Raw genomic sequence first — 12,894 nt, forward strand, 5'->3', positions numbered from 1 at the left:
ACACACACACATGCACACGCACACACACACACACACGCACACGCACACACGCACACGCACACGCACACACACACACACACACACACACACACACACGGAAGAACCACTTTATATATATAAAAAAAAAAACAAACCCAAAGTGAGCAGTCACTAGTGCAAACTGTCTAATGTGTGGGTGTCTTCAAATTTTGGAAAGCCGAGAAATGTACCTGAGTTGACTTAGTAAGTGTCAGAGAGAATGGAATTGCATCTTTATTTCTAGGGCTTCTATTCTGTCACTCACTGCTGTGATATTTTTCCTACATGTGAGACACAATTACTTTTAGTTTCTTTTTGTGGTATTTTTACAATTGTCTATCCAGTAACTCCAAATCACCAATGACTTTGGAGGCTGAGTAAAAATCAGGTCCAGTTCATTTGACTACTGTGGCGAAGGACATTGAGACTTCTTGTGTGTCTAGGGTGATGGCGTTTGATTTTAGCTTTGAAAAGCCGTTTACCACACAGTATTTAATATCCACGCATTCTGTTTCTCTTAACAAGTTTTGTTATTCAATTTTGCTGATAGCATTTTTCCTGCATATGGTTTGTCCCCAATGCCCTTTGTTTTGTTTGTTTGTTTGTTTTTAATACACATGGAAAAGAGAATGAGGATAGTAAGGGGTTTGCTACACATCTAGATCCCAATTCGAACCCTGGACTGTGGAAAAACAAACAAACAAACAAACAAACAAACAAACTGTTTGGCTTTTGAATTTTTCATTTTTCATGGCTCAACTCTCATTCGCTGTGTTTAGGACTCATTCTGTCTCCAGCTTGATGGGCTATCTGATGCTAGTCCAAATCCACATTTAAAATAAGCATTCCGTGCTCTCATATTGGTAAACAACAAAGGAAGAGATGCTCGGCGCACCTAGAGCATCCTGACATCCCTTGCCAAAGCTGTGCACGTGACGCTGCTTTCCCCTTCCCCACAGTGAGAGCATAATTTCATTATCCATGAATCAGCGCCTCTTAGACTGTACCACCCTTGTCAGAGAGGCTAATAGTACCACTGTTTAGCTAGCAGCCGAGGAGGAAGGAGGGAGAGAGCCCGGGGCGAAGCACAGGTCACTGACATGGTCGACAAACTGCAGAACAGTTCTGATGCTGAAGGGGAGTCCTCCCTCCTGTAGATAGCTCTCCCATAACGACTGACAAGCAAGAGTTGGTCCCGATCCCCTCAATAGCAATGCAGGGATCTGGTTCCCTGAGCCTGTTACACTCTTTTTCAGAATCTGACCACAAAAAATAGTAGTGCTTTTGATGAAAACATTACAGACAACTTGGCCTAATATCGTTGAGTACAAATGCTTAAAGCGTGTCTTATCTATTTTTACTGCATTACTGCTTGCTCTCTGTCTTTGGGTATTTATTTCTCTAGCCCTCAATACCAATTTTTATGGCTTTTCTTTCTGGTACCACTGAGAAAATATGAATATACATTCATATCTTTGATAATATGGATAATTATATCTCATAGCAAAATTAACAATATGATACACAGAGAAACCTATGCTGCCAATAAGTTCACAAAAGACAAAAACCAAGACGCTAAAATGTGCGAACAGCTGTAGTTACTTGGACTAGCCACTAGAGGACAGTGCTACTCTATAGAAAGCATCATTGCCAATATCTGCTTATATAGTTGACTCACAAGTTTAAAAAGAAAAAGAAAAAACAAAAAACAACAACAACAAAAAAACCGAAACAAAAAACAAACAAATGGTTAAAAATCTTTGGAAAGATGTCATGTCAACATCCTTGGAAGGTACAAAGTCACTTAAAATGATTATATCTTGCATGACACTGCTTAAAAGTCTCTGGCACGGAGCACGCCTGCTTCAGCACAACGTGTACTGGGGTTAATAAATAAATGAGAAACAAACACAAAACGCAAATCACAAACGTTCAGTCCAAAAGAATGAACTCCATTTCCTCTCTGTTTTGAGAAAGCATTAAAGGCAGAGCGACTCCTGCATCCATGGGTCTCCACGGAACAGTTCAACAGGTCAGAATTCTCCCTTAACTAAGGGAAACGGACCAGTTAATGTAAATTTGCAATTAAAAAAAAAAAAAGAATAGCCAAGGATTCTTCTCCAATATGCAGTGCATTTTAAATACTTATATATAAAAAGTAGGACCATGGCATACAGTCTACAGGTGCCATGGGGCAGATACAAGGACAGTAATTTCGGAGGACACTTGCCACCTGGCTTTTCTGGGCGACACAATAGTGCAGAAACAACTCTTGCCCTAGGAAGTAGGTTCTCAGGCATTCTGACAGCTGGAGATGAGTCCTTAACTAAGGAGAAACACGTGTTGCCAACCCCCCCCCTTGAACCCCCCCCCTGCAGTTTCATGCTCCAAATCAATAAGTGTTTCGTTATTCTAAGGCATTTGTCTGGCATCTTATCAGTCAGTAAATTTCTAAGGCATGAAAAAGGAACAACCTTTAGAATGTTGGTCATTCATTTAATCTTACATCCGTTTAGCATGCCAAGTGGTTCTGAGCCTTACAAATACTTTTCAATACAGCAAACAGGTTTTGTATATTCCAATGGCATACTTGGAATGTGTGTGTGTGTGTGTGTGTGTGTGTGTGTGTGTGTTTTGTGTGGTATTTGTTCCCAAGATACATAAGGCAGAGGATCAAGTAAAAGAATAGAAATGGGCCTTTTCCACTTCAACAGTGCATTTAATTATAACAGTCATCTTCATAGTACAGATAAAAATGAGGCTGACCAAAGGAAAAAAATTTTTAGATAGAATATGTATTTACTGACAATCTAGAAAAAAAAGTAAAATTACAATTTCAGTGAAGAGCGTCTCAGTGGGTTTGGCCACCCAGCCCATGATACCATAAGATATGTCTGCACTGTTAATCCACTGGGGCTCTGTGGCCATTTGGCATCGATAGATGTATACTCAATGGTTAGTCATGGGTAAACATTCTGTACTTGTGGTACTTTCCTGAGCTACTGCCTTCCTCATCCAAGCACCCTGATGATATGTCCCCTCGAAATGCTGCTTCTCCTTATGCTGAATAGAAGTATGGCTTTAATAATCTGGATCCCCTGCTATTATTATACTTCACACTGACTTGTCTAGATCTTTCCCTTTCAGCCTTTGGAAGACCTCCATCCTCTACATACATAAAAAAAAAAATGCTAGTAAGAAATAGCCATTCACTTTTTCGTGGCTTTTATTATTATTATTTTGCAGCAACTGTTTTGAAAGACTAGGGATGTGGTCAAAGATGGGAGGCCTGGACGGTCAGAAGGTGAACCGAACCGTCCTTAATGCAAAAAGCAAAATCATTATGGTCTGCGCCCACACCAAAACTGCTCATCTGAGAGGACAAAAGGGGGGGGGTGGCAAACATGAATATATTTCTCTGAAACCCCATAAATACAGAGGGTGTGATACCCGCGCTGCAGTCGACAGACTTCCACCAATGACATAAAAAACGTGCATGCAGCTTGCAGGCTGCCAGGCCGGTTCTATACAGAATTGTACTGATGGATGAGTTACAATACAGATGAACACAGAGACACAGTGATGTCAACAACAGCAAAGCAAAGGCAAGCTGTCACAGTCTCTCCACCCCCCTCACCCCCCCCCCCTTTTCCATGCTTGATGTACCACCAAGGTGTTACCAGGAACATCCTTTTAAAGGATAAGGTTGGGTAAGCATGTGTGTGTTCAGATAGCTGAATGAAGTGTTAGTCCTTAGGGGTCTGGTTTGTGTAGAACACATCACAGGACACACAGAACAGCCTCACAAGCCCTGAACAGGACGTCACAGGGCTCAGGATTCTATGAACTGTACAGGGGTCTTGGAAAGAAGGGGCAAAGAGATACATCCTGGTAAAGTCCCAGCTTGCAGAGAGCTCTCTGCATTATTAGCAAACCTCATCTCTGAAAACTCCCCCCCCCCTTCCAGCCGACTATCTGCTTCCTCCCTCGGAGGGATGTGCTTATTTCCTGACTTGGTTGTATAATGAATCAACATGTTTAGGGAACACACGGGCAGAGGGAAGCCAACGGTGACCCCTTTTAGTTTTATTCCACAGCCACGGGGGATCTGAGCTGAAGCTGCAAGGCTCAAACTTTGTGCTCTCAGGGTCTCCTTGTGTTTGGCAGCCATCTGCTTTTGGCATCTTAACACTTTGACACCTGTCCATCCCTGGGCTTGGCTGATTGTGATTTCTGAAGCCCTAGAAACTAATCAGGGATCTGCTGTCACCCACCAACCTCTGTGGAGAGTTTTCTGGGATTTTCTTTGATAAGGCAGGCATTGTTTCTCACTCTCTACCGTGTGCCTTAAGCCAATCATCTCCTCAAATGCATTCAACCCTCCAAGGTCCTGGAATCACTCCCTCCACCCCCACTCTCACATTTGCTAAAGCGCACACCACCTTAAGCTGGAGCTCTGAGCCTCTCAGATGGAGAAGAGCCAGTGTGAGCATCATGGGGGGGTGGGGAGGGGGAAACAAGTTTTTTATCTGGAAACAAATGTTATGTTAATGAAATCCATAAAGGGTCTTAGACACTAGGCATGGTGTTAAACCGGAGCTCCAGCTTCACATTGATTGTGGTATTTAAACTTCAATGGGTTGATTATTTATGAGAGGAAAAATGACCAGTATTATGAACACACTCCGGGGGACAGGGAAGGCCCTTGCCAGCACAGTGAGAGGGAGGGGGAGGGGAGGGCACCGTGTTCCCTTGACAGACAGTGGAGTTCAATAAAGCACCCCCTTATTTCCCAGCCTTTAAGAGCGCGCTCTCTGTGTTTCTTTTTTTTTCTTCCTTCCTTTTTTTTTTTTTTTTAAATCGCAATGGTTCATACCTCACATTCCCTGGAGCCTGATTTGCTATAGGTGCAGGGTCCCGTTCCGTTCAGCAGCATCTCGCTGGTCTCCGTGTTGGTGGGTTTATAATCTACATAAAATTCCTGGGTGCCTGGAGTCATCTGCTTGAGCGATTGCCTTTTCTTCTTCCGGTGCCTTCGCATGAGGGAGCGCTGCTGCAGCTGCTTCATGCTCGCGGGGTACCTCTTCCAGGACACGTACATCACCAAGAGGATGACCAGCACCGACAGGAAAAGGGCCACGCTGCCGGCGATGATCTTATGGAAGGAGATGTGCTCCGTGTCCACATCTGTCTCTGGGCTGGGCTCGGTAGCTCCCACCGTGGGGGGCAGAGGAGGCTTGCTCTCGTGCTTCGGCCTGGGGAGCTTGGGCTTAAACGTGGGCTTGGGGAGGGCCCTGGCCAGGTCAAATCTCTCTGTGCTAGTGCTCCTGCCACAGATGCTGTAGTTCTTCACTGCATCGATCACGTTAACCCCCTGCAGCTCTTTGGGACTGGCGCAGATAATTGTATTCTCTCTCAGACCTTTAAAACTTTTCAGCCAGTTTACCAGGGAACAGATATTCCTGCTGCATTCCCATATATTCCCAGCCAGACTGATGTCATTGAGAGAGATCCAAGAATCCAGAATCTCTTGTCCAATAAATGTGAGCTTGTTGGAATCCAGGTTGAGGCGTTGCAGATTGGGAACGCACTGGAAGACACTGGGTCCGCTGAAGGCTTCGATCTCATTACCAGACAGGTCGAGCCTCTGTAAGGAACTCCAGGTCCAGGACATGGTTTGTCCTATGACGCTGATTTTATTCCACTGCATGTACAAGTTCTGAAGGCTCACCAGCCTTGGGAAAAGGGCCAGGTTGAGCTTGGAAAATTGATTGTGCTCCAGGTGAAGCTCCTTGAGTCTGATCATGCCAGCAAAGACATTCCTGGCTAAACTTCGGATCCTGTTGTATCCCAAGTCCAGAAGTTCCAGGTTGCGACAGTCTTGGAAGATCCGCACTGGGATGGTTCTCAGTGAGTTGGAGCGGAGGTGTAAACTAAGCAGCTTCCTCAAGCCCCGGAACTGTTCAGATCCCAGAGAATGGAGCTGATTGTAGGACAGATCCAAGTTCCGTAAATTGGTCACAGGTCTGAAGGTGTTGTTAAGGAAATAGGAGATTCTGTTGGAACTCAGAATCAACTCTTTGAGTCTGCGTATCCCATTGAAAGCATTCTCGTCAATATTGCTGATATGGTTGTGGTCAAGGTAGAGCCAGGTGAGCTGATTGAGCCCTTTAAATTGATTATACTTAAGTTTTTGGAGGCTGTTGTAGCGAAGGGATAAACCTAAGCAACCGGCAGATATACTTGAGGGAATCTCCTGCAGTTTCTGAGACTCACAGTATACCATTTTGCCTTCGCACCTACAACCCTTAGGGCATCCTCGTTCAGCAGAAGAAAGCATTGTCAATACTACCACTGCTATAGCTGATCCTCGCAGTAGCCTAATTACATTGAAACCTGGAAATAAAAACAACTTAGAAAAGTTATCCCCCCAAAACGAATGCATTTTTTTTTAACCAAGCAAAACTGTCTTTTTCCACATTCAGAAATGTAATACATTTAGATACCATTTAGCAACAAATAACATCTTTGTAGTATAAGGATATTGTATATTTCTAACAGTTAAACAAGGAAATGTATCCACTGATAATTGAATTTATAGTCTTAGACCAGAGAAAGATAATCTTTTAAACAATTAAAGCAGAATTATTACATAGACTTAGAGGATTTTTTTTTCAATTTTTTTTTTTTTTAAGAAGGAAAGAAGAAAAATATCAAAACATACCCATCCTTTGTATTGTTCAAAGGTCGTCCTTAGGTCTTTCGCTTTGGCTTAGGGGCCGCCTGCATGACAGCCCCCGTCAGCTGCAGTGGAGTGAGTCAGGGCTCGCTGACTCCCAGGAAGAAAAATTGGACCCCTTGGGAGATGGACCGATTTTGGAACATTATTCTTTACCAGCCATGCAGAACACTCCAAGAACAAATAAATCCCAACACCGCATTCGCAGCAAAACATCCGAGTCTTCCTAGGTAATAGGATCTTCATGGATATTACGTTTTTGCATCTTTACAGTGTGTGTGTGCGTGTGTCTGTGTGTCTGTGTGTGTGTGTTAAAAAAAAAAAAAAGAAAAAAACTGGCTCCTACAATTTCTTCTCAAAACCCATGATGTATTCCTCTAGGCAACGTGGGGCTACCTGTGCTGCCACATCTGTATTCCATAGTCCGGCGGACCCGTGGTGGTGAGCACCCAGTTCAGTCTCGGAGCTGCGTTGAAGCCCAGAAGGCAAGAGAGCCGGGTTCCGCGCACACTCTCAGCTCACTCCCGCAGACTGTCATTCTGTAAGCCGCTCGGACTGTTGCTTCGGTTTCAGTGAATGCAGTCTTATGTAAAGCTGCCCCCAGTGGTGGGGAACACTATGGGCATGTGCAGAGCTGGCTCTCTTTTATCTTGCAAATGAGCAGGCTCTGCTGGAAAATGAATGGTTCTTTTGGGTGGCTCAATAGGAAGTGAATGGTCAACGTAATCAATAACTAGCAACATTTTCCGTGATACCCAAGTCTTGTTTTACAATTTGGCAACGCCTGTAACTGTCTGCGTCTGCTTAATCGACAAACATGTGCTTCCCAGAGTTGTGTTTTTTTTTTTTTCTTTTTTTCTCTAGAGCTAGACGTTAAGTTCACAGATCGAATGTCAATTTTTCTTAACCTCAGTGTAGGCTTTGAGCTGAAATTTATAAAATGAATTATTGAGCTCTCCACAAAGCTGCGTTCAGAGCGTGCCTGTTTGACCTCTCGGAGTCACCGTGATTATATTATGCAAGGTGTCTCAGAATGCTAGACTACATCTGATTTACAGTGGACGGGATGGCTGATGACACAGAAATTAATAGGCTTTCCTGATTTTCCCACAAAAGATATAATTGGTTTAATGTTTATGACTGCGTTATGGCTTGTTTTTGTTGCTCTGGGCTTTTTTTTTTTTTTTTTTTTTTTTTTTAATCAGAAGAGAAATAAACCATTTTTAGTGCTAGTATTAGGACCCCAAGATCATTTGGTTCATGGCTTATTGATGTTGCTCCTATTTATCACATTAATAATATTTATTGGGTGCTTCCTAAGTCCTTTCAATGAAGGCTTCATCCTGTTTCTTCATTCAATTCACCAGCCTACAGGTCCCACTGCCGTCTACATTTTGAAGGTGAAGGACCTGGGACTTAATCGGAGTCACCTGCTCCAGGCTCCAGGATATGGCCAGGAGGAGCAAGAGCTTCCAGGCAGCACAAATCTATCTTCCAGTGCTTCACCAAGCACCAGTTCCATTTAAGGGGCATCTCTGGGCTCAGTGAATCTGGTGACCAATGAGATAGAGCTGGGTAGGGAAGCTGTACAGACCCTCTAGAGACTCTAGGTCTAGGCAGGCTCATCCTTGCTAAATTGAGCCCCTGCATCACCTTGTGCAACTTGCTTATCTCTCTGTGCTTCCATGTTCTCACCTGCAGAATAGGACACGATGGATAGAGAAATTACATCATAGGCATAAGCTAATGATTAAGTGACATCTTTGTGATTGTGGTACTGGGATTGAACACAGGACCCTGGGCTCAGCCCTGTGTCGTCTTGCTGTCTCAAAGTGCTTAGCTCCTGTGGGTTTCACAGACATGGAGCATCTCTGCTCCCTGTGCAGAGGTTGCTTTTTAATATTGGATGCTGCCCGTATTAACTGTTCACAAAGAGCTAATTCAGTGAGCAGTTTTTATGTTATGACCAGTGGGGAGATTCTCATGCCTTTCTCATCTCCACTTTGTATTTAAAATTAATGTTTTAGTTCTGTGGACTATGTCTAATAAGTGGCGCTTGATGTTTCTTTATCCCAAAGCAAAGCCTGACGCGTGGCCTTATGGGGTTTGCCATTTTCTGCAAATAATTGTTATTCTTTAAAATATTTGCCTTGTTTATATTAGGTATATCGGCTGCATCTCAATGAGATATTATCCAGGGGCAAGCAATTTGGTAAGTGCTAATCATGATAATCAAAGGGGCCATAGGCGTGGTAGGTCTTGGATATTATGCTATTGATAGTGTAGTGATTACCGTGAACTTGCACATGTTGTTGCTGTATCTAAAGCTTATTAAGAAACATTTCCTTTTCCATTCCCCAAGCTTCTATTTTAAGGGGATAGAAGGTGTTGTTTTTTTTTTTCTTTTTTTTCTTTTTTATTGAGAATTTCATATGTGCGTATATCATATCCTGATCAAATCTACCCTCTAACTTCTCCTCTAAACCTTCTGACCCGTTTTGATTCATTTTCATATTCTCATGCTCTCTCTCTCTCTCTCTCTCTCTCTCTCTCTCTAACTACTAAGTCCTCTTAATGCTGCTGTAGGTACTTGGGTCTAAGACCAGCTACAGTGGCATGGGAAAAATGTAGGTTTTCTTCATGAATGCAGCCAATGAGATGGACAAGGATTTTTAAATCAAAGATTTTTGACGGACAAGGATATTTAAGAAACTCAGTAAAAAGGAGAGAACATGGAGATGTCTGATACTGAGCGGTGTCTTCTAAGAGATCACTTTCTGCGTCTCAGTTACTTTAACACAACAGTGCTTGACACATCTCAGAGGCACAATATATTTAGTCAGTAAACACAATAGCTTGTTGTGTAATGGTAGTCTTCTTATTTATTTTTATTTTTTATTTTTGTCTTTTTATATTGTAAGATATATTGAAATATTTTATTATGTGTCTTTGGTAGTATACATTAATCATACATAGTTTAATGACAACATTTTTATACTCATGCATGATGTATCGCTGTCAAATTCTACCCATGACTCTCTCTTTGGAACCTAGTTCCTGATTACCCTTTCTCTACCATCTTTAGGATCTGACAAACATCTAATAGGATGCATGTATACTGAGTGGCTGTCAAGAGGCAGTCCTGTTCCTAGGTCTGTTGAGAAGAGTGAATAAATACATCCGGGACTCTCAACACAAAGCCACATGTTATTCCTGGCTCACTTACTGTCTATCTGGTCTACCTCCAGGTCCCAAGAGGAGTCCATACCAGAGCGATAGCAGGGTGGGAGGATTCCAGTCTCTAGAAGGAACAATATATGCAATGCGACTCTTACACATCCCTTGTTGAGTCTGGAGATTTCCTCTATTAGTGAGATTGGAAATAACAGCAAGGGAAGTACCCATAAATGATATGTGTGAGAGTTAGGAGAAAATGAGAGGATTAGCAGGGCCTCACTCTTGCGAGGGACACTGCTCATCTTTATAGTTAAACCATAAATTTCACAGGAATAGTAAATATGCTTTGAAATCTTCAACTCAGCACCGTCCAGAAGGATAGCACTGAGTCTTTATTATCTGACATCCCAAATGGGACTTTCACAACTTGCATGTCTCAAAAAAAGCCTAAAGAGAATCATATTTATAGCTTCTTTCTCATTCCTCTGCATTGAAAGCCTCTGAAGTTCCTGCTCCCTCTTCTCACAGGGAAGTCGTTATCAAGACATCTTTCTTGGCTAACAGCTGCACAGGGCCGCTCACTTGTCCGTGTGCTTCCCGCCCTTGTGACAGAAGTTCAGGGCTTTGCCATTATCTCATGTTGCTTTCCAAGGGACAGATTTGCTTGTGTTATTAGTGGCAAATAACCTTGTCTTGTATTACACACCTTGTCTTTAATTTTCAAACACGTTTCTGGTATCTTGGCTCCCCACCTCGTCTTGCTTCATGGCTCTGCTCTCCTGGCTCCTTCTCTGGCTCTTGAAATTGCTATTTCACTCAATGCTGACCACCTGTATGGTATTCTTGCCCTTCTTGAATTAAGACGCTCTGAGTGGTCCCTCCTTTGGCACCAGCTCATAGGTTGCCAGCCCTCTTGGTTTGTTCTTGTTGAAGGCGGCAAAGTTCTTGAAGAGGGAAGATCATCAGTAAGGCTAGCTAAAAAAACAAACAAACAAACAAACAAACAAACAAAACAAACAAAAAGCAAACCAAACAAAACAGATCCCAAAGTGGAAGTTGCAATTCAAATCCATGTTCTCATCCTGTAAGGCTTTGGAAATTATTCTAAAGACACCGAGTAGTCATTCAAAAGTAAAATACTATATTTTAGCAAATTCTACTGATTTTCTTGTATGTTTTCCATAGTTTGTCCTTTTTATAGTTGTTGACTGAAAGCCAGCTGATTGTTTCTGTCTCACCTTTCAACACAGACAAAATTACACCCAAAATGTGTTTAGCAACTTCCTTTGTCATCGCCATCACAGAGAGGACCAACCATAAACTACCCAACAACTTAAATTTCCCCAAATGCATTATCTTAGGTCTTATGGTTTATACAATTATAAAACATGATGTCCTCTATCTAAACACTTTTTTATTACACTTACGTTACTTTGAATATCAGAACACATTTTGTTTAAATTGAGTAAATAAATCAAGGGTCTATATATAATGCCAATTTTCAGTTCAATGTGAGGCTAGATTGCCAAATATGAAGCTGTAAAAAAAAAATGAGATTGTAGTAGGGTATTCCTCACAATACCTGGCTCCAGAGATTTCATTGATTCGGCAAATAAATAGTCTGAATACAATTATGTACTAGACACTGTTCCAAATAGGTGGACATCAGTGTGCAAAATAAAGGTTTACAACTTACATTATAGGTAGAGTATTAATCATGCTGTCTTGGAATCTGAAGTGCCCCACAAGCTCATGTTTTGATCACCATTTTCCTAAATTGTGCTGTTGATCTGAAGGCCATGAAACCTTTAAGAATTGAGACCTCTTCCATATAAAGGAGGTTACCGGATTTAGGGCCCTGGAGGCTATAGCCCAGTCTTTCCTTTCGTCCATTCTTCTTGCCAGTCTGCTGTGATTTGAGGAACCTCTGCCACAGAATTCCCTGCAAGAAAGCACCATGCCTTCCCTACCTGATGAACTGAGACCCTTTGAAAATGTGAATCGGAGTCGACATTTTTCTCTCAGAAACTGTTCTGTTGGAGGCATTTTGTCACAGTAAAGCACACATTATCACCACGAATATGTAATTTGGACTATGGGTGAAAGAAAAATAGGAGGACAGTTGGGTGTGCAAGAAAAGAGATATGATTTTAAGCAGGGTGGTTAGGGACACTAGGAAAATGGCCTCAGCAAACTAAAGAATGGGATGAGCTTGAAACCAAAGACTCAGTGAGGGTGAAGAATGGCTGGTGTAAGCCCCAAGGTGGAGACAGGTCATGTGTTTGATGCACTTCATGAAACACAATCAGCCTTCAGTAAATATGACAACCCCAGAGATGTCAGGGATGAAGCCACAGAGCTCCTAGGTACCAGAATATGGAGGGGTGGGTATGTTGTCGTAAGGATCTTAGCTTTACTCTGGAATGAGGGAGCTTTTCCACCCTCTCAGAACGGATGTGTTAACAAGGCTGTATGTTAAAGGATCCTTGGCATGGATGCAAGACTTTTCTCTTTGTCAAGTTCATATATAGAATCCCCTATTGCCAGTGTGATGGTGTTTAGAGACGGAGCCTTAGAAGATCATGATGTCAGAGCACTCATGATGAGGTTGCTGGGATGATAAAGCAAGAGGAGACATGGCTGTATTTGTTTCTTCTCCCTCGGCTCTAAGCTGTGTGAGGATTCAGGAGAGTGGGTCTGTATGCATGTCATGATTACAGCTCTTTCTAGAAAGTCAGATCTGCTACATTTTCTAGTCTAGATCTTTAAATTCTGAGACATTGGAACCTGTTGTTTGTACCGCACGAGGAATTTTGTTACTGTAGCCATGTTGGCTAAAATGATCACTCCTGGTCTTGTTCTTGCAGCAGAGGCCAGGGTTGAAGCTAATAAGGAGGCTCTCACAGGTCAGGGGAAAAGGCGGTGCAACTCAGGCCAGTGTGGTAGCAGGAGAAGCGACT

General features: G+C 42.5%; 2 protein-coding genes across 3 annotated transcripts in view; one reads left to right on the top strand and one right to left on the bottom strand.

Annotated features, from left to right (window-relative positions):
* Positions 1-7,317, bottom strand: part of Lrrtm3 (leucine rich repeat transmembrane neuronal 3) — a 164,460-nt gene extending 157,143 nt beyond the window's left edge. Inside the window, exons 1-2 of the mRNA XM_021205683.2 lie at positions 6,743-7,317; positions 4,895-6,414 (exon numbers count right to left, since the gene is read on the bottom strand). Of these exons, the coding sequence (XP_021061342.1) occupies positions 4,895-6,414; positions 6,743-6,746 (1,524 nt within the window). The 5' untranslated portion in view covers positions 6,747-7,317. The remainder of the gene's footprint in view (positions 1-4,894; positions 6,415-6,742) is intronic.
* Positions 1-12,894, top strand: part of Ctnna3 (catenin alpha 3) — a 1,475,129-nt gene that overhangs the window by 590,021 nt on the left and 872,214 nt on the right. The window lies entirely within an intron of this gene.

Source organism: Mus pahari, chromosome 9, assembly GCF_900095145.1.
Source record: "Mus pahari chromosome 9, PAHARI_EIJ_v1.1, whole genome shotgun sequence".
NCBI classification, from domain to species: Eukaryota; Metazoa; Chordata; class Mammalia; order Rodentia; family Muridae; genus Mus; species Mus pahari.